Genomic DNA, 27,565 nt, shown 5'->3' with positions numbered 1-27,565 from the left:
TGTTGCCAAGCCAGTTTCCGCATCAGTCAATGAAAAATGTAGCCCTCACTATTTGGCCTTCTCAGAGAGGATTCACAAGGGTATTTTACTTAGCAAAAACTGAAGACAAAACACTTTCCATAACTACATTAGTTGGATGTGATCAGAAAAAAAAAATACTTCACTGCATTTCAAGTTCTGACTAAAAACAATAGTGCAAATATTTTAAAGCTACTTTGCAAAAGAAATCTTGTTACTTAGTAGCACAATGTACAAGAAATTCAGTAACTGAATGAGTAATTTACTTCCTTGTCAGATTTTTCATTTATTGTTTACTATTTAAACTAAACAACAGCAAAGATTTAATTCTGCAGTGTGGTGAAATATTGTACTGCACTTAGAGCCTACAGCTTTATAACCCATGCTTTTCCTGCTGTCCCATTTTGAGTATTTGTCCAGATATTTATATTCCAAAAATAGATTGTGTCCAACACTCACTTAAATCTATTTCCTCATAGCTCAGTATCACTGCCCTTCTCTTAATGAATTTGTGACTTACAAAAATAAATGAACCAACCCTCCCCACCCTACCCTCAACAGAAAGCCAATGTCCTTTTTGAACAGCTGTCTCTTTGCTTGTTATACATCTTCATTGTTCAATGTCATATTGACTTGGCGCTGTACTTCCTGCCCCACTCAATTGGCCATAGACATCTCTAATGAACCATAACTAGATAGATGTTCAAGGAGTATTGTGTTTACTCAGTTGCATTTTCTATTTGGCAAGAGCTGGGGATGGATGTCATGGTCACTGAAACACTTTCCTTACTCCTCTCTGCAAGAGGGGGAGGGAAAATAAGAAGAAGGGAGCAGGCTCCAAATTATTCACAAACGTTCTTCTTCTGTGGTAGTTATGTTAGCATGACATATTGCAAGGGTGTCAGCTGTTATCCCTAAGGTCCTGCAGTCTGCTATTCTTTCTACTAAGAGTTGCCTCAGCCCCAGCCACTGATTAGGATTAAAGAACCAAAGCACCGCATTGCAGTGCTGTTCTCTACACTGTGAGGATATATGGCATATTAGCACCAAGACAGCTTAGTGGCTAACAGAGTCTCACAGCATGTTTAGATTTGTGTCTATTATTGTACTCTAGTATTCTAGTCATTGCAAATTCAATTGCAGGCACCTTGAGTCTGTAAATTTTATTTTAAGGTTGGTTTCATAAGCATTCAAAAAATGTTTAACTGGGAGCAATTAAAAAAAAGAAAGAAAGCGCCTGCATGATGAAGAATCACTGATATTGATCCTGTGGTAATTTTGTACCTTCACAAAATAGGCTTGCTTTGTCAGTGATTTCTGTTGCCTAGAAACCCTTTACAATCTGTCTGTCCTGTGTTGATGATATCCTCACATCAGTAGCTCTCTATATTCTACCAACAATATCATATTAGACGCCCATGTAAAATCAAGAAGATATTTGGACTTTGCAGTTGCTTGGGTTGCCATCCCAGCAGTTAGACTATGATCTCATCTAATGACTCCCTCCGGCACTAACCCAAAAGATTGGGGCCAGAAGTACTTTATTAAAAAAAATGTAAATGAAAAATCTAACATGGCGTTGCTTACATGGCCTGGACCCCACAAATGGACCCCAAATTTACCCAACATTCCTCAGTTTACTGGGCATAATAGCTAGCCCTACAACCCAGAGACTCCTTCCAAGCTTAGGAATGGAAGTTCGTCCTAGTCTGCCATTTATTTTGTAAAGGATGGACTCCATGACTATTGCATTTTATAAATTTTTAAGTGCCTTCTGTGATCTTGTAGGATAATTCTAAAATTACCCTGAGTTATAGCAACTCATTTTCGTGTTATACTTACCTTGGCAATATATAGGGCTTAATTTTAATTCCAGGGTCCTGATCCCGATGCTCCGATGCATTCTTGGTCAGGAACCTGGAACTGCTGGTAGCAGGACCTTGGAAGCGATTTTGGAGACGATTAAGTGGCTGATTCAGGATGGCAGGTGCGCTCCAGAGGCTGGAGAGCCAATAGGAGTGGCTCTAGTACTGTCAAATCAGCCATCCCACTGTCAGAGGTGGAATTTGCTGATGTAAGTCTGAGAAACAGAGGACACCTTGAGATGGAGGCATAACCTGAAGACCTTTGACAAATTTATAAATACAAAGAGGCTATAGCTGCCATGCCATCATTGTAGATGGACTATATGTCTTTGGATCTGGGGGAGGTTAGCTTGCTGGATGGAACCTGGTTCCTGATCTACTCCATGGAGGCCAGCTCCAACCCTCAGCTATGTTTTGACCTCAGTGGGGAGGGAGAGCGTGGTGCTTGCCAACTAGAAAGTTTCTTAATAGGCCACATGAAAGTGGGTAGCCAACACCAGAATCCTGTCTACATGGAGCCTACACAGCATTTCATTAAGGAACTGCAGGAAGCCACCACAGGAAAGTTTCTTAGAAGTATTTAACTAAATATGGAGCTGGAAGGAGCAGGACCACCCCTCCCAGCTCAACATGAGACACAAAGAGAGTGGCCAGCCCCTTCCCAACTACCCCTTCCCTCACTCCCGCTAGTCCCTTCCCTTCTCAGGATCACCTGAGGGCTGCTACCAGTGACCCAGTGAGCTGCCTCTGGACCCCCAATTACCATCTCTCGCCAGCATATGCTGATGATGCCCGAGGCCTAATTTCAGATGAGCTTCGGGCCTCTGGCTTCTGGTGTGCTCCAAAATTTCCACTCCCATATTTTGTGCAGGGTGAATTTTTCTGTAGCTCACCAACTAAAATAATTCCAGCAATGTTGCCTAAATGCTACTATGTGAGACCCTCCATCATAAGCAGTAATCTGAAATAAAAACAGAAAATGCTGGAATACTCAGCAGGTCTAGCAGCATCTGTGGAGGGAGATACAGAGTTGACGCTTCAGGTTAAGGACCTTTCTTCAGAACTGGAGAAATATAATAATGTAATATTGAGAAAGTGAAAGGAGAAAGTGGGGGGAGGAAAAATAAAAGGGAAGTTCTGTGATAGGTTACAGAGGAGAAGAGATGAACTGACATAAATTTTCATGGTACAAAAGTCAAAGGGAGTGGTAATAATTGTAGTAAAGAAACAACAGATCAGTCCGGAGCAGGTGTGAATGGCAGAGTAATGAATTTATGCAAGCAAAGACATGAAAAACAACGTTAACACCAGCACATGCAAAAAAAAGAAAATGATGTTACGGGGTAGAGGTGTGGGAAATGGGTCAAGCACGATTGAGGGCCATGTCAGCCACAGTAGAAGGGAAATCCTCAGTTGAAGAAAAAGGAAGACATGTCAGAAGCGCCTTTGTGGAAGGCAGCAGCATCAAATCAGATGTGACAGAGAAACTGGAAAATAGAATGGAGTCCTTACAAGAAGTACGTTGTGAGGCGATCTAGCCGAGATAGCTGTAGGAGTTGGTGGACTTGTAATGAATATTAGCAGACAGTCTATCTCCAGAAATGGAGACACAGAAGTCAAGGAAGGAAAGGGAGTGTCAGAGATGGACCACATGAAGGTGAGAGGAGGGTGGAAATTGGAAGCAAAATTCATTAATTTTTCCTGTTCTGGACGAGGGCAGGAAGTGGCACCAATACAATAATCGATGTACCAGAAAAGGAGTTTTAGGAGAGGGGCCTGAGTAGGTCTGGAACAAGGAATGCTCCACATACTCCACAAAAAGACAGGTATAACTAGGGCCCATGTGGATACCCATAGCCATACATGTTATTTTGAGGAAGTGAGACAGTTAAAGATGAAATTGTTCAATGAGAGAACAAGTTCAACCAGGCAGATGAGGTTGGTGGTGGATGGGGACTGTTCGGGCCTCCGTTCAAGGAAGAAGTGGAGAGCCCTCAGACCATCCTGGTGGGGGATGGAGGTGTAGAGGGATTGGATGTCCATAGTGAAGAGGAGGTGATCAGGAAACTGGAAATTGTTGAAATGATGCAGGGCATCAGGAGAATCACAAATGTAGGCAGGAAGAGACTTTCAAGGGGAGAAAAAATAGAGTTAAAATAGGAAGAAGTAAGTTCAGGGGGACAGGGACAGGCTGAACTGATGGATGTGCCAGGGTAGCCCAGTTTGTGGATTTTGGGAAGGAGGTAAAAGTGGGCTGTACAAGATTGAAGGATTTTATTTTATTCATTCAAGGGATGTGGGCGTTGTTGTTTAGACGAGCAGTTATTGCCCATCCCTAATTGCCCTTGAGAATGTGGTGGTGAGCTGCCTTCTTGAACTGCTGCAGTCCATGTGCTGTAAGTACACCCACAGCACTGTTAGGGAGGGAGCTTTAGGATTTTGACCCAGCGACAGTGAAGGAATGGCGATATAGTGCCAAGTCAGGATGGTGAGTAGCTTGGAGGGGAACTTCCAGATAGTGGTGCTCCCATGTGTCTGCTGTCCATGTCCTTCTAGATGGTAGAGGTCGTGGGTTTGGAAGGTTATGTCTAAGGAGTCTTGGTGAGTTCCTGCAGCGCATCTTATAGATTGTACACACTGCTGCCACTGCTCCTCAGTGGTGGAGTGAGTGAAGGTTTGTGTATGGGGTGCCAATCAAGCAAGCTGCTTTGTCTCCTGGGTGGTGTCAAGCTTCTTGAGTATTGTTGGAGCTGCACTCATCCAGGCTAGTGGAGAGTATTTCATCACACTCCTGATTTGTGACTTACAGATGATGGACAGGCTTTGGGGAATCAGGAGGTGAGTTACTTGCTGCAGGATTCCTAGACTCTGACCTGCTCTTGTAGCCACAATATTTATGTGGCTAGTCTAGTTCAGTTTCTGGTCAATGGTAACTCACATTGACAGTGGGAGATTCAGTGATGGTAATGCCATTGAATGTCAAGGAGCAATGGTTAGATTCTCTCTTGTTCGATATGGTCATTGCCTGGCACTTGTGTGGCACGAACGTTACTTGCCAATTGTCAGCCCAAGCCTGGATATTGTCCAGGTTTTGCTGCATTTGGACATGGACTGCTTCAGTATCTGAGGAGTTGCGAATGGTGCTTAACATTCTGCAGTCATCAGTGAACATCCCCACTTCTGACCTTATGATGGAGGGAAGATCATTGATGAAGCAGCTGAAGATGGGTGGGCCGAGGGCACTATCCTGCATTGATGTCCTGGAACTGAGGTAATTGACCTTCAACAACCACAACCATCTTCCTTTGTGCTAGGTATGATTCTAACTAGTTTAGAGCTTTCTTCCTGATTCCCATTGACTCCAGTTTTGTTAGGGCTCCTTGGCGCCACACTTGGTCAAATGCGGCCTTGATGTCAAGGGCAGTCACTTTCACCTCACCTCGGAAGTTCAGCCCTTTTGTCTACGTTTGAACCAAGGCTGTAATGAGGTCAGGAGTGAGTGGTTTTGTTGGAACCCAAACTGGGCATCAGTGAGCAGGCTTTTGCTAAGCAGGTGCTGCTTGATAGCACAGTTAATGATCCCTTCCATCACTTTACTGATGTTCGCGAGTAGAGTGATGGGGTGGTAATTGGCGGGTTGGATTTGTCCTGCTTTCTGTGTACAGGACATACCTGGGCAATTTCCCACATTGCCGGGTAGATGCCAGTGTTGTAGCTGTACCGGAACAGCTAGGCTTGGGGTGCAGCATGTTCTGGAGCACAAGTCTTCAGGATGATTGCTGGAATATTGTCAGCATCCAAAGCCTTAGCAGTATTCTGTGCTTCTGCTGCTTCTTTATATCACATGGAGTGAATCAAATTGGCTGAAGACTGGCATCTGTGATGCTGGGGACCTTCAGACGAGGCCAAGATGGATCATTCATTCAGCACTTCTGGCTGAAGATTGTTACAAATGCTTCAGCCTTATCTTTTGCACTGAAGTGCTGGAATCCTGCATCATTGAGAATGGGGATATTTGTGGAGCCTCCTTCTCCAGTGAGTTGTTTAACCATTCATTCACAACTGAGACTACCATTCACAACTGGATGTGGCAGGACTGCAGATCTTAGATCTGATCGATTGGTTGTGGAAGTGTTTAACTCTGTCTACCACTTGCTGCTGATGCTGTTTGGCGTGCAAGCAGTCCTGTCTTATAGCTTCACCAGGTTGACACCTCATTCTTTGGTATGCCTGGTGCTGCTTCTGGCATGCCCTCCTGCACTCTTCATTGAACCAGGGTTGATCCCCTGGCTTGGTGATAGTGGTCGAGTGGGTGATATACTGGGCCATGAGGTTGCAGATTGTGGTTGAGTACAATTGTGCTGCTGCTGATAGCTCACAGTGCCTCGTGGTTGCCCAGTCTTGAGTTGCTAAATCTTTTTGAAACCTATCCCATTTAGTGGTGCCGGACAACACGATTATGAGGTTTGGAGGCTGTGGAGGGAAGGTTTCCAGAGGAGATGGGGTCAGTGACGGTCTTGGAAACAATGGCTTGCTGTTCGGAGATGGGATCATGGTCCAGGGGAGGTAGGAAGAAGAGAGTGTGAGTTGGCGCTTAACCTCTGCAAGGTAAATGTGTCACATTTTGCTTTGCATTTCAGCAATCTTTGAGGTACTGCATCGCGAATCAGTAATTTGTAATCTTTTGCGCTGCAAATCAGTGATCAGTCAGGCCGTGTGCCACGCAAAAGGGCTGTGATACAGAAAGTTCTATGTGCGCTGCACCATTAGCACCAGAATCCTGTCAGTGAATTTAAGTCAATGATCCAGTCAGAGATATTCAACACTTTGCTCCCATGATTCAGAATGTGATCTGACAACTGCGACTTCTACCTAGATTGAATTTTGTTTCATAATACAGAAATCCATTCATTTGTTACCCTCTGCATCACAACTGACTTAAGGAAGTTTTATTGTGCAGATAAAATTAGGAATACGTTCTATGCATTGGTTTAAACAGAATTCTCTCCTGTTATAACGTTTAATTTTTCTAATTTTGACCATTTGAAACTCATTTAAAATTTGCCGGAAAAAGAGAGATTGCATCTTTAAAACATTTCTAATTGTTTGTAGATCTTGGGTTCCTCCTGTAATGTGACTGGTGTCTCTTACCTCTGAATTCTGAGAATTGCATTGCGAGAAGGACTAATGTTCAGTCCTTTTCTCTGAAATGATGCTACTATTCCAGTACTGCTGTTGGATACACTGCCTACTGAAGTGAATCTACCTAAGGACTTCTAATCAGGGCAACATGACCTGTAGCAGTCAGGTAATAATTAATAAACAACATGTTAAAAACAAGACTAGTTGCAGAATTTATGCCAGTGCAACAATGATAGGATACATGGCCCAATGTCGCTGTTCATGAGACTGCTTGGAAAGGAGACTTAAGATTTGCAATGGTTTGGGTGTGTGTATATCTATGTGGTGGGACTAGGCCTCATTAATGCAACAGAGTTAGAAAAGAAATGATCGGAGAAATGTCTAAAATATTCTGTAAATCGACAGATATTGGGGCACAGGTCAGTTGATTTAATGTCATTGGGTATTTTTTTACATTTACACATTTTCTATGTGGGCCACTGAAATGGAATTAGTAACATAAAGGCTAGTTATCTTTTGATTCTTTTACACCCCATTACTTTTAGTTTATTTACATTACTTATAAAAGTAATGGACAAAGTCAGGCAAGGAAAAAACACTATTTATTGGTGCATGGATAGTAAACAAGACAAGGTTCAGAAGTAGAGACTCAGGTTCATGTTCACATTGATATCTGCATTCGTTCAGATCTCAGACAAAGAACTGAGGTAAATTCAGCCAATTTAGAATTTGATTGTTCAGTTGATTTCGTATATAAAACAATGAGCTGACTCAGAAGAATATGTATCAACCTTGACATCATTTCATACACTAAATGAATGAGAGATAGAAAAACATATATAAGCACATAACTATTATAGAAATATAAAGACATAAAAATAGAGCAACAATTTACATTTATATAGCAAAATGTTCAAATGTGCTTCACAGGAGCATGATTAAACAAAATTTGACAGCGAGCCACATAAGAACATATTAGGACAAGTGACGAAAAGCTTGGTCAAAGGGGTAGGTTTTAAGGAGTGACTCAAAGGAGGGAGTAGAGGTAGAAAGGCTGAGAGGTTTAGGGAGATAATCCTAGAATTTAGGGCTTTGGCAGCTGAAGGCACAGCTACCAATTGTGGATTAAAATCAGGAATGTGCAAGAGGCCAGAATCGGAGGAGCACAGAGATCACACACACAGCTGGATTGTTTCTTAACAGGAGTGGAAATCATTTATTTTGGTTTAAAAATGTTACTTATTTTTAAGTATGTTATTTATAAAGATGCTGGCAATCTGAAATTAAAACAACACATGCTGGAAATACTCGGCAGGTCAGGCAGCATCTGTGGAGAGAGGACCAGAATTAATGGCCAGTGATAAATGTAACAGTGAGACTATCAGCATAAGCCTTCATTACTATCAAACAATTTCCCTGGTGCTGTTAATTAACTTCAACAAGTGTGGAGTCTCATTAATTGAGATTTTAATTATTGTTGGAGATTTAAAAGCTAAAACAGCAATATTTTTAGCTTTTTCTTTCAGTCTCTTTTGTCTCTCACTCTCCCTCAAATCTCTTTCCCCCTGCTTGTTTTGCTTTTGGTACATGATTTGGCATTGAATTAAATCCTTTATAAATGGTTTATACTCTACCTCCGTTGATAAGGATCCTTCAATCTAATTGGCGAAGGAGATACACAATTGCTTGCCCTGTTCAAACAAGTCCCAAATCCCCTTCCAAGGGCACTGCGCAAAATGGATTTTTAATTTCTGCAAGTTCTAATGAAAAAACCCATAGAAAGTCTGTGGGTAAGTGTAATGAAATGCTGGTGCTGCCTGCTCATTGTTTACCACAAAATCTGGTCAATTCAAGCCAATTACTTTTTATTAGAACTGGAAGGTGCAAATTAGAGATTAACAGTTTACAAGCAAGCACAGATCCGGGGATAGGGGAGGGATTATGGGGCAAGGTGGAGGAGAAAACAAAGGGAAGAGTCTGTGAGAGAGCTAAGGGCAACAGGTCTTTTCCTTTGTTCTTTCCTCTCCCCATCGCTTCCTACCCCACTCCCCCAATTTTGCCTGGCTCTGTACTTAAAACTACTTAATCTCCAATTCTGATGGAAGGTCATTGTCTTGAAGTAAGAACTGTTTCTCTTACTGTAGATATGCCTGTCACGCTGAATGTTTTCTGCCCATTTTCTGTTTTAATGAAATAAAGTAGCTGTTTTAAAATAATTCCTAATTGATTTTTGTTTTGCAGCCCCTTAGCAAATACCCACCATTAATAAATGACATCTCTTTTTGGATTCCAAAAGAAGGATATGAAGAACATGATTTCTACGATTTGGTGCGAAATATTGGCGGCGACCTGGTGGAGAAGGTCAGCCTCATTGACCATTTTACACATCCAAAGTAGGTACCTCAATATCTTGCAGAAATGAAAATATGTGCTGACATTTGCCTGGGTTAGTTGGAAACTGGGTTGGAATTTCTTGTGTATTTGTGCCCAGAGACATGGGATGGAATTTTATGGCCCTTCCCGCCAGTGGGATTTTCCAGTCCCGATGAAGTCAATGGACTTTTGAACGGCTTGCCTCATTTTACAGTGTCCCCCCCCACACCGTGATAGGACTGTAAATTTCCGCCCATGAGCTATTAGAGCATAAAGCAAATACTCAGCATAAACTATCAGAGAAACTTGGATGCAAGTGAGTTACACACATGATTGCACTATGGCTGAATTTCCTCGCTTTTTTTTACATGTCTATCAATCCCTACGCCCATGTGAATGTCCTGTAAATATGCTGATTCAAATTGGGTGTAAAATTACAGCCAGACCTTTAGGTGCCGCAGGAAACAAAATAATTTTTCTGATATTTTATTGTGATTTCTGTGAGTAATCTTTAAAATTTATTTTCACTGAGACTTGCATTGCATTTTCTGTTTCTTTCAATGCATTTTTATGGCATCGGTGGAGTCACATTAGAAATTGAAACGTTTCCACGATTGCATGTTTTTGGGCATGTTGTACCTCATTGCAAGAATGATGGTTAGATGGCTTGAAACTTTCATTTCATACTCAAACAAGAAAATTGGCCCCATGTTTGGGCTTACTTTCAGGTGTAACTTTCCACTTACACTCGCACAGGAAATTTTACACCACTGTCACATGGCTGCTGAAAATGAAAACAAATGCATATAAATTATTCTATTTCAGCAAATCAGGCATAGAAGTTTCAGTTGCAGTATAGTATTGGATTATCAGGCTTTAAATTAAAAACAAATTCACGACTGTTGATATCTGGTTGGTTCTTCATGTTTGGTAACAATGTAATCTCAGTGGTGAAATTAATAGCCTGCTTACAAATCAAAATCGTGTCAAGATTCTGGTCCTATTTTGGTCAAAGTCAAAGCATTAACCCCTGATTGCACCAAATTTTAAACTATTATTTTATTTTCATTGTTTTTTCTTTTTGTAAATCAACCGATCACTATTACTGCCCAAAGAACTTCTGGGTTCACATCAGTACCTTCTCTGCATCTAACATTCATGGCTACTGCCCAAGGTCTGCTGGTAGGTGTCAATTGAAATAGAGTGAAGTACTGTCCTCATTAACTCAGTGGATAAATCCACCACCAGTTCTGACTCTGGGATCACATGGAGCAGGAAGCTCCCAGCTTCCATCCTTGGTCTTTGCTGGGTTAACTGCTCTCAAGCTATGGGAGATTACTGCAGTGTTTCAAAATATCCAGAATATTCCTTTTTGCAAGCAAGTGATTTCTGCTTGGAAACAAGTACGTCCAAGTATTAAATCAGGCACGTTGATTAGCCTGGCAGCACCAACTAGGTTTGATTCTTATCCACCTGGCAGAAATGATTGACAATGACACTAAAATAGCTGTGCTGCACTTGCACCCCATTCCCAATTGGATCCTGCCCTTTGCCATATTTCTTGGGGCCTACTGCTGGGCAACCCATGCACCTTGGTAAGAGGGTCATTATTACAATGCAAATTGGAACCCTATGACATACACGAGATGCCAGAGTATCTGGTATCCTTTGCCCTGACACTAAGAATCCAATTTTACCTCACTCAAAACTCATTCACTTACACAGAGATGAAATTAGATTCCAAATATGTGTTGTGTAAATGCAGAGTTAAGACCTGTTGAGGTCCTAAGTGAAGCAGAGTGAGATTCCGTTTTCCAATGTCAGGCTGGGTCCTGACTCTAAATTTAGGTTACATTTAGACTATAGCTGGAGCATTGATGCAAAGTGATGGTGCCTCATATTAATGCTATCTTTGCTCTGTGACTATGTCTTGAGAGATAGAGAAGGGGAAAAGCAAGGGATATGTGGAGATGGGAATCGGCAAAGATGGCTATGGATAAGCATGTGCTTGTGCATTAACTACAGCAAATGGGGAGACATAGAGGAAATACCTACAAATGTTGTCAAGCACTTCAAACAGCAGGACCAAAATATTTTAAAAATCACTCATTGAAAACCTCTGCTACGCATGCTGCATCCAAGGTATAAAACTCTTTGACTCTATTACCAATACACAGGTTGTTTTCATACTGGTGTGAAAGATAGAATATATAATCAAGTGAAAGCTGTAATGATATTATCAATGCTTGAGTCCAGGTATTGGCCTGTTCTCAAGGTAGCGCTCACATTTTCTTCATCAGCAGCACAAATGACCTATCACGCATGTTCATTTTCTAATTTTGTAAGAGACAAAGTTTTGTGTGCTTTTTGAATTTTGATTTCAGACCTATTTCGCATATATCGGGTTGTGCAATTATTAAAAAGTACACCTGATTCAATTTGAAAATTATACAAGTTTTGGCTAATTCCATTTACTGGTGCCTAGTTTAGGAGTGAGAATGAAAATACAGTAATTGTTATTCATTGACTTAACCACAATCATTGAAAATTGGGGGTATATCCCTCAGTCTAACTGCTTTGTGCACCTTGCATTAATTTTACACCATCAGGCTAACTGTATTAGAATGAGTTAAAATAGGGATAGCTTCATAAAAGACAGTACCTGATATACAACAAAGGAAAAAAGTCAGCAGCTCTTTGGCTAAGAGGAGGTTAATAAACCTCTTTTGATCAAGCATGTATCCTTATTTAGTTAGGGAATTATTAGGAAAGACACACTGCATTGAATATAGACATACCATGGTGATGATAAGAGTCAATTATGCTACTCTACTCATCTTAATATCATTAAGAAAGACAGAAACTGTGAAGTTCTGATTTCAGATGGTGTAGCATGTACGCACTTAAAGTCATCAAATTTTACCTGTAAGATGCCTTTATTAACCAATATGCCGCGCGCCAGTAGTCCAACTATTCCTGTAAAATAATGCAAGAAAGTCTGAAGAAACGAGAAGCTTTTTACAGACATCATTACCCAACACCGTAGGGAGAATTAATAGAATATATCTTCTAAATATAGAAATCTAACATGCTCGTATTGGTTTATGTTGTAGGGTGTGGGATACCATTCCGTAGGCCTTAATGAAGTTTTTGTAGTCTTAAGTGACTTAGCTGTATGCGTTTATTAACTACTAGAACTATGTACATTTTTTTTTATTCATTCATGGGATGTGGGCGTTGCTGGCTAGGTCAGAATTTATTGCCCTTCCCTAATTGCCCGTGAGAAGATGGTGGTGAGCTGCCTTCTTGAACCACTGCAGTCTATATGGCATAGGTAGACCTACAGTGCTTTTTGGGAGGGAGTTCCAGGATGTTGACCCTGTGACAATGAAGGAACGGCGATACATTTCCAAGTCAGAATGATGAGGGGCTTGGAGGGGAACTTCCAGGTGGCAACATTCCCACCTGCCTGTTGCCCTTGTCCTTCTAGATAGTGGTGGTTGTGGGTTTGGAAGGTGCTGTCTAAAGAAGCTTCGTGAGTTCCTGCAGTGCATCTTGGTACACACTGCTGCAACTGTGTGTCAATGGTAGAGAGAGTGAATGTTTGAGGTGGCATGCCAATCAAGCAGGCTGCTTTGTCCTAGGTGGTGTCAAGCTTCTTGAATGTTTTTGGAGCTGCACTCATCCAGGCAATTGGAGAGTATGCTATCACATTCCTGACTTGTGCCTTCTAGATGGTGGACAGGCTTTGGGGAGTCAGGGTCTGAGTTACCTGCCGCAGAATTCCTAGCCTCTGGTCTGCCCTTATAGCCACAGTATTTATATGGCTAGTCCAGTTCAGTTTCTGGTCAATGGTGACCCCCAGTGGGGGATTCAGCAATGATACTGCCATTGAACGTCAAGGGGTGATGGTTAAATTCTCTCTTGTTGGAGATGGTCATTGTCTTGTACTTGTGTGGCACAAATGTTACTTGCCACTTGTCAGCCCAAACCTGGATATTGTCCAGGTCTTGCTGCATTTGGACATGGACAGCTTCAGAATCCGAGGAGTCGCGAATGGTGCTGAACATTGTGCAATCATCAGCGAACATCCCCACTTCTGACCTTATGATGGAAGGAAGGTCATTGATGAAGCAGCTGAAGATGGTTGGGCCTAAGACATGACCCAGATGAACTGCTGCATTGATGTTCTGGAACTGAGACGATTGACCTCCAACAACTACAACCATTTTCTTTTGTGCTAGGTTTGGCTCCAACCAGTAGAGAGTTTTCCCTATGAATCCCATTGACTCCAGTTTTTCCAGGGTTCCTTGATGCCATACTTAGTCAAATGCTGCCTTGATATCAAGGGCAGTCACTCTCACCTCACCTCTGGAGTTCAGCTCTTTTGTCCATGTTTGAACCAATGCTCTATTGAGGACAGGAGCTGAGTGACCCTGGCAGAACCCAAAGTGAGCGTCTTTGAGCGGGTTATTGCTAAGCAAGTGCAGCTTGATAGCACTGTTGATGATCCATTCCATCATTTTATTGATGATCGAGAGTAGACTGATGATATACAGTAAACATTTCAAGCTAGGAGCTGTCTCCATGCTACGTGTGCACTAGGCTCTGTCCAACACTATCCTGGCACCTAGGTGTGGATCACGTGTTCTCTTACATCACTGTGTGTTTGGCACTGCACCCATGAGTTCATCGTTTCAGGCAGTCTGGAGGCCTTATAATCCTTCCATATCTCGTTTGCATTACTGTCCAAGGAGTGGTAAGCTCTATCACTGCAGGTAAGCTATGTTGATTTGGAGGTTTATTCTGGCACGTGAGTTCTTTTCACCCTCTTTTTCTATTCCTTGGTATTGAACCACTCTTTGTAAATTCGGTAGTTGTATTGTTAGGTGGTTGTTGTTCCATCCCGTTTCTTGAGGGGTGGACAATCATTGCACTCATCACCATGTGGTTTTTTCTCTTCTTTCGTCATGTGGGTCATCTTGATGTCTACTATCGGGCCTAACGAGTAAAGTATGTAACTTGTTAAGCTTCTGTCTTTTTATCCAGACCTAAAGCAATCATGTATCTAAGGAATCTTTTTCTCCAAAATCCCCAATTATGTGATTGATTTGCACCTTGGATAAGTCCAAATTGACCTGGAAGAATGGATTTCTGATCCATGGTTAAAAGGATTTAAAGTGTAGGTTCAGCCTTAAGAAGTTGCTGAAATTCAAGATGGCATCATCGTTTGTTTGAAGACAAAGGGTTTACCCACGCCTGCTGGCTTTTCAACAATGCCTGCTTGGATCGACTAGCTGCAGGCTTCTCTGTTTCAGTCCTTTGCTTTAAGGTCATGAAAGCGTTGAATCCTGGCCTTTGCTGGTCTTTAAAGCTGATTCTTTAGTTGTGATACTTCTGGATCAATTAGTTAACCCTTTTTCTCCTTTTCGAAGCAAGCACCAACAGACTCTGGAATCTGTTTTCTCTGACGGCATTTTTAAATGGCAATTTTTGACCACTGATCTAAAATTTTCTCAGGACTTGCTGAATCTTCCAATTTAAAAATTTTAACTCATCCCTGCTAGGCCTGCTGGTTACGCACTCTGGGAATTGAAGCTGGACTTCCAAGAGATCCCACGGAGTTTTCTACTGCAGTAAGCAACCTCAAACCTCTGCCTTCAGCTTCCAGGCCTTTCATTGGAGGTTTTCCCTGGTGATTTACCTCTGCTTCTTCTTTATCTTCTTCTCGAGCTGTTCTTCAAGTCAGAATGTGTCTGAATTTTTCTTTAGTTTGCAGTATTTTAGTTTTTCTCTGCATTTTTTGCAAGGCTTTTCCATTCGCTGCCATCATGTAGGGTGTAGTATACTGTCCAGTAGGTTTTAATGAAGTCTTCGTAGTCTTAAGTAGGTTAACTGTATGTACTTATTAAATATAAGAACTATGTACATATATACAGTAAAGTATTCAAGCTAGGAGCTGTCTCCATGCTTGCTTGTGCACACAGCTCTATCCAACGCTAGACTGACCCCTAGGTGTGGGTTATGTGTTCTCTTATATCACTGTGTGGTTGTTACTGTACACAGTCCCATGTTAACCCTATATGTGCCAGACCCTTCTACACTACAGTTTAAAGATTCCATTTCCACAGTTCCCCATGCCAATGTTTGCTATTGCTCCTATTATGTTACAGAATCACTTAATTTAGAAAAGGCAACACAAAAACCAACGGAATTACAATTGTTCACAAGTCTCAATTGTGACTTTCATGTCCAGCCACCAGACCATTCCTGCTTATTTAGATGTGATTACGATCAGGGACCATTAACATTTAAGGATAAATCCAAACTCCTTGTTTTAACTGATAGAACTATGCGGCAAGATTTTGTGTTTTTAAACAAAAACAAGCATCATTGGATATAAAAGACTTAAACAAAACAGGCACTATTAACTGGTTTATAACTATGTTATGCACTCAGTTTTGCTTCTTTCTTCCCCCAAGAATTCTCTTATACATAATGATATCTTAAGAGCTCTTTACTTCTGTCAGGATCACCCAAAAGTATGCCACAGTCCTCTGGAATTTGCTTTAATTCTCAGGCGTTCCAGCTATTCTCTAAGGTAAGGCTCTTTGTTTAATATCTCTTGACTATGGATGTCCCATTCCCTTGTTCTAGTTGCCTTCTCAATGCTTCCCAGCTAATTCTGCTGATTGGTTTCTTCGCCACAAGGCTCTATGAAGACCACTGTAGATTTCTTCCATAAGTTGTGAGCTAGAGTAAATCTTATAGCTGTTTTTCCCTCATGAAATCCAAACTGAGAGTAAGCCCCCACCCACATTTGACCCAGAACGACGAAGTTAATATTTTCTTGGCTTAACTGCTGGTCTGATTAACACCCATTGGCTTTGGCTGTCTTCTCAGTGAGCTGCAAACTGCTAGAGCCCAAACTGCAACAAGATTAATTTCCTTTTATTGAGGGGATTACTGTAGCTTTCTTCCTTTAGCTTCCAGCTAAACAAATCTTCCAATCATTTTTTTTCCCCTTACCAACTTGGTCGACTGAATACCAGACCCCACTATAGGGGGTACCATGGACAATTGACCTCCAAGGAGCTACAAGCTACATAAGACTCAAAGCTGACACAATCTCTTGGCTGCTTTCTAACAACAACCAATCTTGCCTGCTGCCAGTGCCCTACATGACTTCACAGAGATAAACTCAAAAACAAAGAATCTCACTAAGCTCCACCCACCTCCGTGGCAATGTAACACACAAGGAATATTCCCAGGTAGAAATGCAAATTTTTATTTTTAATTTTATATTTTAATTCCAGAGCTTTCCTTAATTCTGGAAAAATACATGAATAACTCACATTTTACTGGAATAATTGCATATGTCATGTCTCCAGTTCTATAGCTAAGTAAGCCCATCTGCCATTTTATGATCTTACCCTTCTAACTGTTAGCCTCTTAAGTTAACATGGCCCCAACCTTTAAAATAAAATAAACTCCAAGTTTACTTGAATTGTATTTTCTTCAGGTTTGCTTTTACCAGCTTCACAACCAGATACCCTCATTTTCTACAGTTAAAACTGTAATTCCTGAACACTAAAAACTATATTCTAAAACACAAGAGTCATGAACCAGACATTCACAACAGTGTCAGTCATGCTTAAAGTTGATAGCACCCTCACTTCTGAGTCAGAAGTCCACTGCAGGACTTGAGCACAAAAATCTAGGCCAACACCGCAGTACAGTTGTGAAGGAGTTCTGCACTCTCAAAGGTGCCATCTTTTGGATGAGATGTTAAAGATGCCCTAATTGTCCTCTCAGGTAGATGTACAAAATCCCATTTTGAAGAAGAGCAAGTGAGTTCCCCCTAGTGTCCAGGCCAATATTTATCCCTCAACCAACATCACCAAACAGATCATCTGGTCATTATCATATTGCTGTTTGCAAGAGCTTTCTGTGCAAAAATTGGATGAGTGGGTTTCCTGCATTACAACAAGAATGACATTTCAGGGACTCAGGAAGTTGTAAAAGGCACTATGTGATTGCAAGTCCCTTTTTGGGGGTCAGGTCTGTATGCAAAACAACATTTTTGGCTTGTGCAGATTGGTTGCACTAAGTGAGCTTACAGGCAAAAAATAATGGCAGCTACTGCTGACAATTTCAGCCATTGTTTTTGCTCCCTCTGGATGAGCTGACAAGCATTAGTTCTTGCATTGGTTGTCACTTCAAATTTAGCAGCACTGCTTCATTATAGAACTGTGGTCAAAGTTGGAACTTATGATGGCAGCAGGGTAATTGAGTATATCTAGGAGTGCCTAAGTGATAGAGACCAGGAAGGTCCCAGGTTCGATCCATGATCTATGTGGAGTTAGCTGATTTTAGCTGGGGCAGTATGTGTGTGACTTGGTGTTAAATGCTTTCCCCTCTACCCAACCCTCGCCTCCAACTTGCTGTTCATATTTACACTAATTACTGGGCATTTACATAATTATGGCATTCAGTACCTAGATCAAGAAGCTATTTTTCATACATAAACATTTCAATGGTGAGGATCATCAGGCTTTTCTACCACAAAGGGTATTTGTCCTGATCCCCTTTGCACCCAATGGCGTCACTAGGCAGAAATCAAGGGAGAAATCTGGCATTTTTTTCTACTCCCAATTTTGATGGCCTCAGATGATCTGTGCTGCTCTGAAGAAAGGTCATCAATCTGAAAGGTTAACTCTGTTTCTCTCCACAGATGCTGAGTATTTCCAGCACTTTTTGTTTATATTTCAGATTTCCAGCATCTGCAGCATTTAGCTTTTGTATTGATAGTCTCAGGGTTACCGAGACTCACTAAGACTGAGATTTACTAAGGTAGCATAAACAATTGGTCAAAATGAGGATCTTTCTACTCTCTAGGGCTCAGTGCCATAGTGGGAAGTGTGATTACCCCAGATTTGCACTAAGTGCACATTTTCATGCTGTATCATCCCAAACCCGCCACATTATTTATGCATTCCTAGAAAAAACGCTGTTTCCATGGTGGGTGGGCTCTCGTTCACCCGCCCGCCGTCACCTTGCTGCTTCATCACACCGGGCGCCATATTTAAAGTCCAGCTGCGCACACACATCTCAGTACTCCTAGCCCACAACTACTGCAGGCAGATGTCCATGAGAGGCAAAAAAAAACTGCAGTCCCCATGTTTAATGACACGTTACTGGAATGCCATTTAGATGCCAAGGAGGCCCGCCATAATGTCCTCTATCCCCGCACTGGCCGCAGGATGGGCAGCGACATCACCAATCCAGCATGGCAGCAGTGGTCAGTGCCAATGCTGCACAGAAGAGGTTGGCCATCCAATGCAGATAGAGGATGAATGATCTCATCCATGCAGCCAGAGTATAGCAACTATCTCATCGCTCTAAACTCACACACTCAAACCCATCACACATTCACTGGCATCTCACGCACTGCCAGCTCAAGGGTCATCACCACCCATTCTCTCACACATACCCTCACATGTCTATCTGGCCTCATCTCCTCTGGAGACTGCCTCCTCAGCCCTCACCATCTTGAGCCCACTTGCATATGTGCCCCACACACATCTGGAGATACCCTCATTCCCCAGTACAGCTCTCGTCCTGCCGCCTCTTCCCTTACTAGAGGCCGCTTCTGCCCCCTTCTCCAAGGAAGACCTTGCCCTGCAGCCATTGATAAGCCACCCACCTACGGCTGATATGGTAGGTAGAGACCTACCCGTGAGCCCCCCTAAAAATGATGTGGAGCTGTCTGTGAAGTTTGGCACTGATGACTGCGAGTGCTGACCGAAGCAAGGTAGACATAAGAATATAAAAAATAAGAGCAGGAGAAGGCCATTTGGCCCTTTGAACCTGCCTTGCTATTCAGCAAGACCATGACTGATCATCCACCTCAAGTCCATCTTCCTGAACTATTGCTAAATCCCTTAATTCCCTTAATACTCAAAAGTCTATTGGCCTGTCTTGAGGGAAAAGAATTCCAAAGATTTACAAACCTTTGAGTAAAGAAATTTATCCTCATCTCAGTCCTAAATGGCCAACCCCTTGTTCTGACATTGACCCCATGTTCTAGGTTCCTCAGCCATAGAGTCATAGGGGTCTACAGCACAGAAAAAGGCCCTTCAGCCCATTGAGTTTGCGCCGGTCAAACAAGTACCTAACTATTCTAATCCCATTTTCCAGCACTAGGCCCATAGACTTGTATGCCATGGCATCGCAAGTGCACATGCAAATACTTCTTAAATGTTATGAGGGTTTCTGCCTCTACCACCCTTTCAGGCAGAGAGTTCCAGATTCCCACCACCCTTTGGGTGAAAAAATTATTCCTCACATCCCCTCTAAACCTCCTGCACCTTACCTTAAATCTGTGCCCCCTTGTTGTTGATCCCTCCACCAAAGGGAAAAGACTACCCTATCTATCTCCCTCATAATTTTATACAGCTCAATCATGTCCCCCCTCAATCTCCTCTGCTCCAAGGAAAATAACCCCAGTCTATCCAATCTCTCCTCATAACTAAAACTCTCCAGCCCAGGCAACATCCTGGTAAACCTCCTCTGCTCTCTCTCTAGTGCAATCACATCCTTCCTATAAGGCGGATTCCAGAACTGCACGCAATACTCCAACTGTGGCCTAACCAGCGTTTTATACAGTTCCAGCATAACCTCCCTGCTCTTATATTCTATGCGTCGGCTAATAAAGGCTAGTATCCCATATGCCTTCTTAACTGCCTTATCTACCTGTCCTGCTACCTTAAGGGATCAGTGGACATGCACACCAAGGTCCCTTGATCCTCAGTACTTCCCAGGGTCCTACCAGGGGAAACATTTTCTTAGTATATACCCTGTCAAGGCCCTTAAGAATTGTATATGTTTAATTTGGTCACCTTTCATTCTTCTAAACTCCATTCTTCTAAAATAGGAATATAGGCTTAGTGTGTTCAATCTCTCCTCATGGGACAATTTTGTCATCCCAGGAACCAGTCTGATGTGCCTTTGTCGCATTCCCTCTCGGGCAGGTATGTCCCTCCTTCAGTAAGGAGACCAAAACTGTGCAAAGTACTCCAGGTGCAGACTGACCAATGCCTGTTTAATTGTAGTAAAACTTATTTATCTTATACTCCAATCCTTTTGTAACAAAAGCTAACATACCACTTACCTTCCTAATTGCTTGCTGTGCCTGCAAGCTAACTTCCTGTGATTCATGTACAAGGATACCCAGATCCCTCTGAATGAAAACATTTCCCAGTCCCTCACCATACAAAAAATATTATGCTTCTCTTTCCCTTCAAAGTGGATAACTTATAATTTGCTGCATTGCAATCCATGTTCCTGCCCACTCATCTAACCAGGTCTCCCATGTAAGCTATCAATCTTCAGTTGGCCTACAAGATATCAGCAGTACACTTGAGATGTGAATCTGGAAGAGCAATGGAAGGGAAATCATTTTGGTATTGCTATCCCAGGATCAGAACTGTAAAGTAACAGTGCCTTTTATGCTTGAATAATGAGAAATATGACGTAGGAACATAGGGAATAGGAGCTGGAGGAGGTCATTTGGCCCCTCGATCTTGCTCTGTTCTTCCTAATTGCCACGAGGAGGAGCAGCAGAGGCCCCCTCTCACACCTGAGGGGCCTGAAGTCTCACCAATGTCACGCCATTTCTGCAAGGCAGGCACCAGCGCAGAAAATAGCACTTTGGTGGAAATTCGAACATCAGCTAGTGTCCCGGAGCACAGTGGTGAGGGCACTTCACAGTCGCTGGAGAAGCTGGCAGAGACAGACAGTGCCCATGGTGCCAGCAGTCGGAGGACTCCAGGGGACCAGGCACATGTTCAGTCAGTGACTGATGATGTGCCTCTGGAGTCCTCCACGACGCAGCAGGTGCAGGGAAATGTGGCCGGGTGTGTGGGAGCACCTGGGGGAGATACACAAAGCAATGCTTGGTTTGGTCTCCTTGATGGAGGAGTCTACGTGGACCACTGCCGAAGCAATGAGCCACATGTCCACGCCATGCGTCCTCCAAGGAGAGAGTGGCGACCCTCATGGAGAGGCTACTCCAGGAAACCCTTCAGGGCTTCCTGGGTATGCGCTCTGACCAGCAAGCCCTCATGTCGGCGTTGACCGCAGCTGGTCAGTGCCAGTGTGGGAGATGGTCTGGGCATCAGCTTTCCCAGCTCGGTGCCCATCCATCCACGGTTAGCAGAGAGGTCCAAAGTGACCTCACCTCAGCGTAGCAGCTGCCTGGCGTCTCTGCGGGCACCTCTCAGGGTGTTCCGGATGAGGGCGGCAGCTCCTCCGCTCCTCTTCCAGTGATTGCAGCATCCAGTGAAGCTGGCGGGGCCAGCAGTGGCTCCACAGGCCAGAGGACGACCGCCAAGGTCATTGAGGCCAACAGGATAGCAGAGTCAGCACGCCGTCTCAGATGCCAATCCGAGTGCTGGGGCAGCACCAAGAAATAGCACCCAGAAACAAAAACATAAGGCACCTTAGGCACACCACGGGTTTTTCACTGGTGATTTTGTGTTGACCCGAGATGAGGTCCTTATGATTTGTTTTGATTTGTAACACTATTGTCTTTTTTGGAATAAGTTGGTTTGCTTGACATATTAAATTCAGACATGTTACCATGTCTTTATTAACAAGACCCTTAGTGACTGTTCCTAACCTGGCAGATTTTGCACTTAGGTGTCGAGCATTGAGCCTACAGCCCAGGCTTGTCCTGGCAGTCCATCTGTGGTGTTCTAGCTGAAGGTTCATTGGATTAAAGCCTTCTGGGTGTCCTTGCCTCCCCAGAGTATGCCCGGGTCAGCGTCCACACCCTCAGCATTTCCCTGTGCATGCTCATCCTTGGACTCACTGCTGGACTCAACGCGTGCAGCTGCATCCACTGCATCGATGTCTTCATCATCCACTGCATTCCCCCTTTCCAGTGCAAGATTGTGGAGAGCGCAGCATGCAACCACTATCAGCGAGACATGATCCAGGGGTTATTGGAGTGTGCTCCCTGACTGGCCCAGGCATCGGAAGCGCACCTTGAGAAGACCGATGGTTCTCTCCACCACAGCCCATGCGGAGGCATGGCTCCTATTGTACTGCTGCTCAGCTTCTGATATTGGATGGCAGAGAAGCATCATGAGTCACCTTCTGAGGGGATAGCCCTTGTCACTCAGCAGCCATCCATCAAGCCGGGCCAGAACACTGAAGAGCCCCGCCACCTGGGAGTGTCTGAGGATGTAGGCGTCGTGGGAGCTGCCTGGGTACCTTGCACAGACTTGTAAAATCAGCATCCTGTCTATCTGCATGTTCATGGAGTGGGATTCCTTCCTGATGTCGAAGTCACTGGGCTCACCTGCTGGCGCCTTGATGGCTACATGTGCAGTCTATTGCACCCTAGACACAGGGGAAGCTTGCAATCACCGTGAAGCCTCTGGCTCAGTCTGTCTGGCTTGCCTGGTCAACAGAAGTGAATGAAGGTCAATGCACGCCTAAATAGAGCATCTGTAACCTACTTGACACAAGTGTGGACAGCTGATCACCCACCAAGGTGAGGAAGGAGCCAGAGGCATAGACGTTGAGGGCAACTATGACCTTCAGAGCCACTGACATGGGGTGTCCATCCACACAGTTAGTGGAGAGCTCAGACCCTATCATCTGACAGATATAGTTGACTGTCTCCCTTGAGAGATGGAACCTCCTTCGACACTGCACCTCAGACATATTGAGGTAGCTGCTTTGCCGCCTGTAAACCCTGACAGCAGGATATTGGTGTCTTCTGCGGCCCCTTCCGACTTGGACTACTTCTTGGCCCTGCGGCCCTTGTGCCTGCGCCTGTCCCCCCAAAGGTAGCTCCCCTGGAGGCTGAATGTGCACTCCTGGCCTCCTCCCCCTCTGGCCCTCCCTTCCTCCTCAGAGGAGCTGCCTCCAGTGGACAGTTCAGCTCCCATTCCCAGGCTAAGGGAAGGCTTCCTGAAACCTGCAGGCCCAGAAAAGATTACTCTTTGCAAAGTGCTGACCTGAAGGTTAAGAATCCAGAAAAATCAGCTGGTATGCGTTTTGAAGTACTGCAGATCACACAGGCAAGTTTCAAAAACTTTCAAAAATAAATACTTGACTGTGGACACTCGCGACCCCAGTGAGCCCTCTTATCCTGCCCGTGGATGAGGTTAATACAAATCTCTCCTACCCGCCTGCCTGTTGCGCCCGTGCGCCGACGTGAAGATTGCACGGGCGCCTGAAACTCGGCATTGATTAGTGAATCAAGGGCCATAAGTGGCCTGTTAATTAATGGTGGGCACGCGTCAGACATCATCGCACGTCCGCCCAGCAAATTATCACAATGGCATGTGGTGATGTCGGGACACTCACCCGATGTCACCGCGCGTCATTTGATGCGCAGACGTGTGGAGCCCACACCCGCATGCCAATGTGAAAATTCTGCCCCTAGTCTATATGTTGATTGAAGCCCCCCATGATTACTGTATTATTCTTGTTACATGCATGTCTAATTCCTTGATTTATGCTCTGTCCTACATTACCACTACTTTTTGATGGCTTATAAACACTAAGTACCAATGTTTGCTGCCTCTTGCTGTTTCTTAGATCTACTCAAACCGATTCTACATCTTGATCTTCTGATCTAAGATCCTCTCTGTCTAGTGTATTGATCTCATCCTTTATTAACTGTGTTACCCCATCTCCTTCTATTTTTGACTATCCTTCCTAAATGCTGAATGCCCTTGAACATTCAGTTCTCAGCCTTGGTCACCCTGCAGGCACATCTCTGTGATGGCAATTAGATCATACCTGTTAATTTCGATTTGTGCCATCAGTTCACCTCCTTGTTGTGAATGCCGTGTGCAATCAGTTAGAGAGCCTTTAATTCTGTCTTTTTATTATTTTTGTAACCTCTAGCCTTATCTGCTGGTACACTCTTAAGTTTGTATGCTGTCTCTTCCTGCCACACTCAGTTTATTAATTCCCTTATTTCTACCTTGTTATCTTACCTCGTCCTCTCTGTTCAATTTATCACATCTTCCTTCACCTGATCCCTCATCCCCACTATTCAGTTTAAAACCCTCTCTACCACCCTAGTTATGTGACTCGCCGGAACACAGGTCACAGCACTGTTCAGGTGAAGACCATCCCAAAGGTACAGCTCCCACTTTTCCCAGTACTCCTGCCAGTGTCCCATGAACTGAAACACATTTCTCCCACATCAGTCTTTGAGCCATGCATTTTACTCTGTATTTACCCTACTCCAATCTGCTCGTGGCTCAGGTAATTATCTTGAGATTATTACCCCTGAGGTCCTCCTTTTTAATATAGCCCCTAGCTGCTCATACTTTTTAAGCAGAACCTCTTTCTTAGTGCTATCTATGTTGTTGGTACCTACATGGACCACAACATCTGGATCTTCCCCGTCCTATTGTAAGTTCCTCTCCAGCGCTGAGCACATGTTCCAAATCCTGGCACTGTGCAGGCAACAGAGCCTCCTGGACTCACGCTCTCGATGGCAGAGGACTATGTCTATGCCTCATAATTCGTATCCCTCTGACTATACTGTCCCATACTACCACTACATTCCTATTAACTTCCCCTGTTTGAAAGGCTACCTGTTCCAAGATGCCATGGTCAGTTTGCTTATCCGCTCTGCGACCCCTGATTTTGTCCACACAGGTTGCAAGAATCTCAAACCTATTGGACAATTGCTCCATTTATACCTTGGCGATTCCCATATCAGCCTCTATATAATTTGACACTGTCATCCAATCTGCAATATCTTCTACATCTTCCAATACTAGTTTTTTGAAGCAGCTGCCTACTTACTAATTAATTCAGTAAAAAAAATCTAAGTTTTGTTTGCAACTATTTTATGGTTCACTTTTGCATTACAACAGTAAGCAATGTGACACAATTTAGCTTCTAATTATAATAACAGTCTTAGTCCTCATGGATACATTTAACTTCTTAGATTTTTTTATAGTGTGTTGAAATGGTTGGAGTACAAATTTATTAAGGCTCTTATTGTTTCAACGATAAACATAAAAGTTACAAAAACCTGTTTCAGGCTATCAAACTGGGGAAAATTGCAACTTTGTGAGGGGCTTAAGTCACCAAACTGGTCTCTATGCTTTGCGCCGTTTTGTGTCTTTGGCAGTCCTAGATAACTACAACTGAACGTTTGTAAATTTTATCCTGACTTGATGCTGCTTTGACAGAGAACAACGAGATGATGTAAGAATGCTGAATAATGGCAGTCTCATTGGACTCCTATTATTTATGGGCTGTGTCCCTTGGCACACTGCTTCAGCGGTTTACTTTATCGGGACAGGAAAATACCTCATTTTTCCTTTTGCAAGCCATTAATTATTTACTTGAGGTCCAGTTGAGAACTAATCCTTTGCTTAAATTATGGCCTTTCTAAATTCTATGTTGTAGGAATATTTCTTTCACTTGAGGCTTTTGAAGGAGAGGAATAAAAAGAGGTGTTGTCTTATTGTCTTCAGCTTTTGGTCTCCTTTCACCCATCCAGGATCATTTTTAATCAATACACACTGAAACAGAACAGTAAAGCAATAAAGGATAATTTACATCTAGCTGCAGGCCAGCTTTAAGTTAGACTGATATATGGGTTTGTATTATTAAAAGGGAATTAAAATAAGATAAACTATTCAAACGTCTCTGTGCAAATGACTGAACTCAGTGAAGGATATTTTAATATGCTGACCCTAAGCTCCATTTATTTTATAACTGTTGATTATTGATGGATATGAGACAACTCAGCTGAAAACAAATTTTCACACTAAAGAATTACCCTGAGTAATTTAAATCCATCAAGTCTAATTATTTGAATAGGAAAATATATCAAGTGAGTGGTTTCTTTTGGCAAAATTGTATTCTGTGTTTATTACTATGTAACAAGAAGTGAAAGATGTGCTCCAATTTTGACCTCAAGTGGGAATTGAAGGTTCAGTTGTTTGGGGATGGGAGGGGAGCGGTGAATCCATTCATCCCCCATAGCGTGAGTCTCAGGCAATTTCGAGTTCCGAGTTTCATTTAAATTCCCCCAGCAAATATGTCTCCATCTCAAATCTCTGGCTCAGAATAGTTGAGCTGGAGTGCAAGGTAGAGAGACTCTGACACCTAAGGGGAGGGGGAGAAATTTCTGAACAATTTAATCCAGGATAATGTTACACCTCAGAGGAAGACACAAGTTCAGGAAAGAGAGGATGTGACAGTTCAGGAGCCGGGTACAAGTGATTTAGGAGAGGTTGAGAATGAGGTCCCACAGACTCTGGCCCTGTCTAACAAATGTGATGTACTCTCTTCCTATGAAGAATGGATTCACTACTCCCCCCCGACCACAACTATTCATTACTCAAGTTATAGAGTCCCCATTATGAAGCAGATGACAATAATACAACACTTTTTTTTATTACTCCTTCAAAAGCTTTGAATTAATTCAGAAAGGACAGCCACAATGCAGACCAAAGCACTATGGCTCAAGGGGTGGGGGGACAAAGCACAGAATAGAAATGTGGTATGTAATAGGGACTCTATAATAAGGGGAATAGATAGCACCCTCTGCAACGAAGAGCAAGAGTCCTGAAGGATGTGTTGCCAATCCAGTATCAGGATAAGGAATGTCTCATGGTGGCTGAAGAGCAACTTGCCAAGGGAGGGGTGTATATCCAGTTGTCATGATCCATATTGGAATATACAACATAGGTAAGAACAGGGGGAGGTCCTGCTGAAAGACTATCTGAAGTTCAGTTCTCTAGTTTAAAAATGGGGCCTCAAGGGTAATAATCTCTGGATTATACTCTATTGTATTGAGCTCTGTAGGATTTGTTTTTTCAGTTGTGCTGTGGAATCCTGTTATGAATACATGGCTGAATTCCAAGCCGTAATAATGGATTCAGTTTAGTGGGAGTTGTTGACCCAGCAATGGAGGGGACTGTGTTTTTTGTTTGATTGAAAGTTTTATGAGCAGCTAATAGTAATGTTAAGATGTTGGGAAATCGCACCTGCAGGCTGCCTCCAGGGAACCATGGAAACACACCCAATCAAGGTGAGTAGAGAGGGAGGGGTGTAGGTGGTGGGCTAATATAGCTAGAAGAGTGGGAGGAAAAGCCTGATGCAAGAAGAGG

General features: G+C 43.1%; 1 protein-coding gene across 13 annotated transcripts in view; it reads left to right on the top strand.

Annotated features, from left to right (window-relative positions):
- The window catches only part of fars2 (phenylalanyl-tRNA synthetase 2, mitochondrial), a 509,243-nt gene that overhangs the window by 370,098 nt on the left and 111,580 nt on the right, over nt 1-27,565 (top strand). For 12 of the 13 annotated variants that reach the window (XM_041183492.1, XM_041183490.1, XM_041183493.1 and 9 more), the window contains one exon: nt 9,267-9,418. The exons of the other annotated variant lie outside the window; for it this stretch is intronic. In XM_041183492.1, coding sequence (XP_041039426.1) covers nt 9,267-9,418 — 152 coding nt within the window. The remainder of the gene's footprint in view (nt 1-9,266; nt 9,419-27,565) is intronic. 13 annotated transcript variants of the gene reach the window in all.

This window comes from Carcharodon carcharias, chromosome 3 (genome assembly GCF_017639515.1).
Source record: "Carcharodon carcharias isolate sCarCar2 chromosome 3, sCarCar2.pri, whole genome shotgun sequence".
Lineage (NCBI taxonomy): Eukaryota > Metazoa > Chordata > Chondrichthyes > Lamniformes > Lamnidae > Carcharodon > Carcharodon carcharias.
Note: the sequence above shows the minus strand (reverse complement) of the source record. Positions and strands in the feature narration are given on the sequence as shown.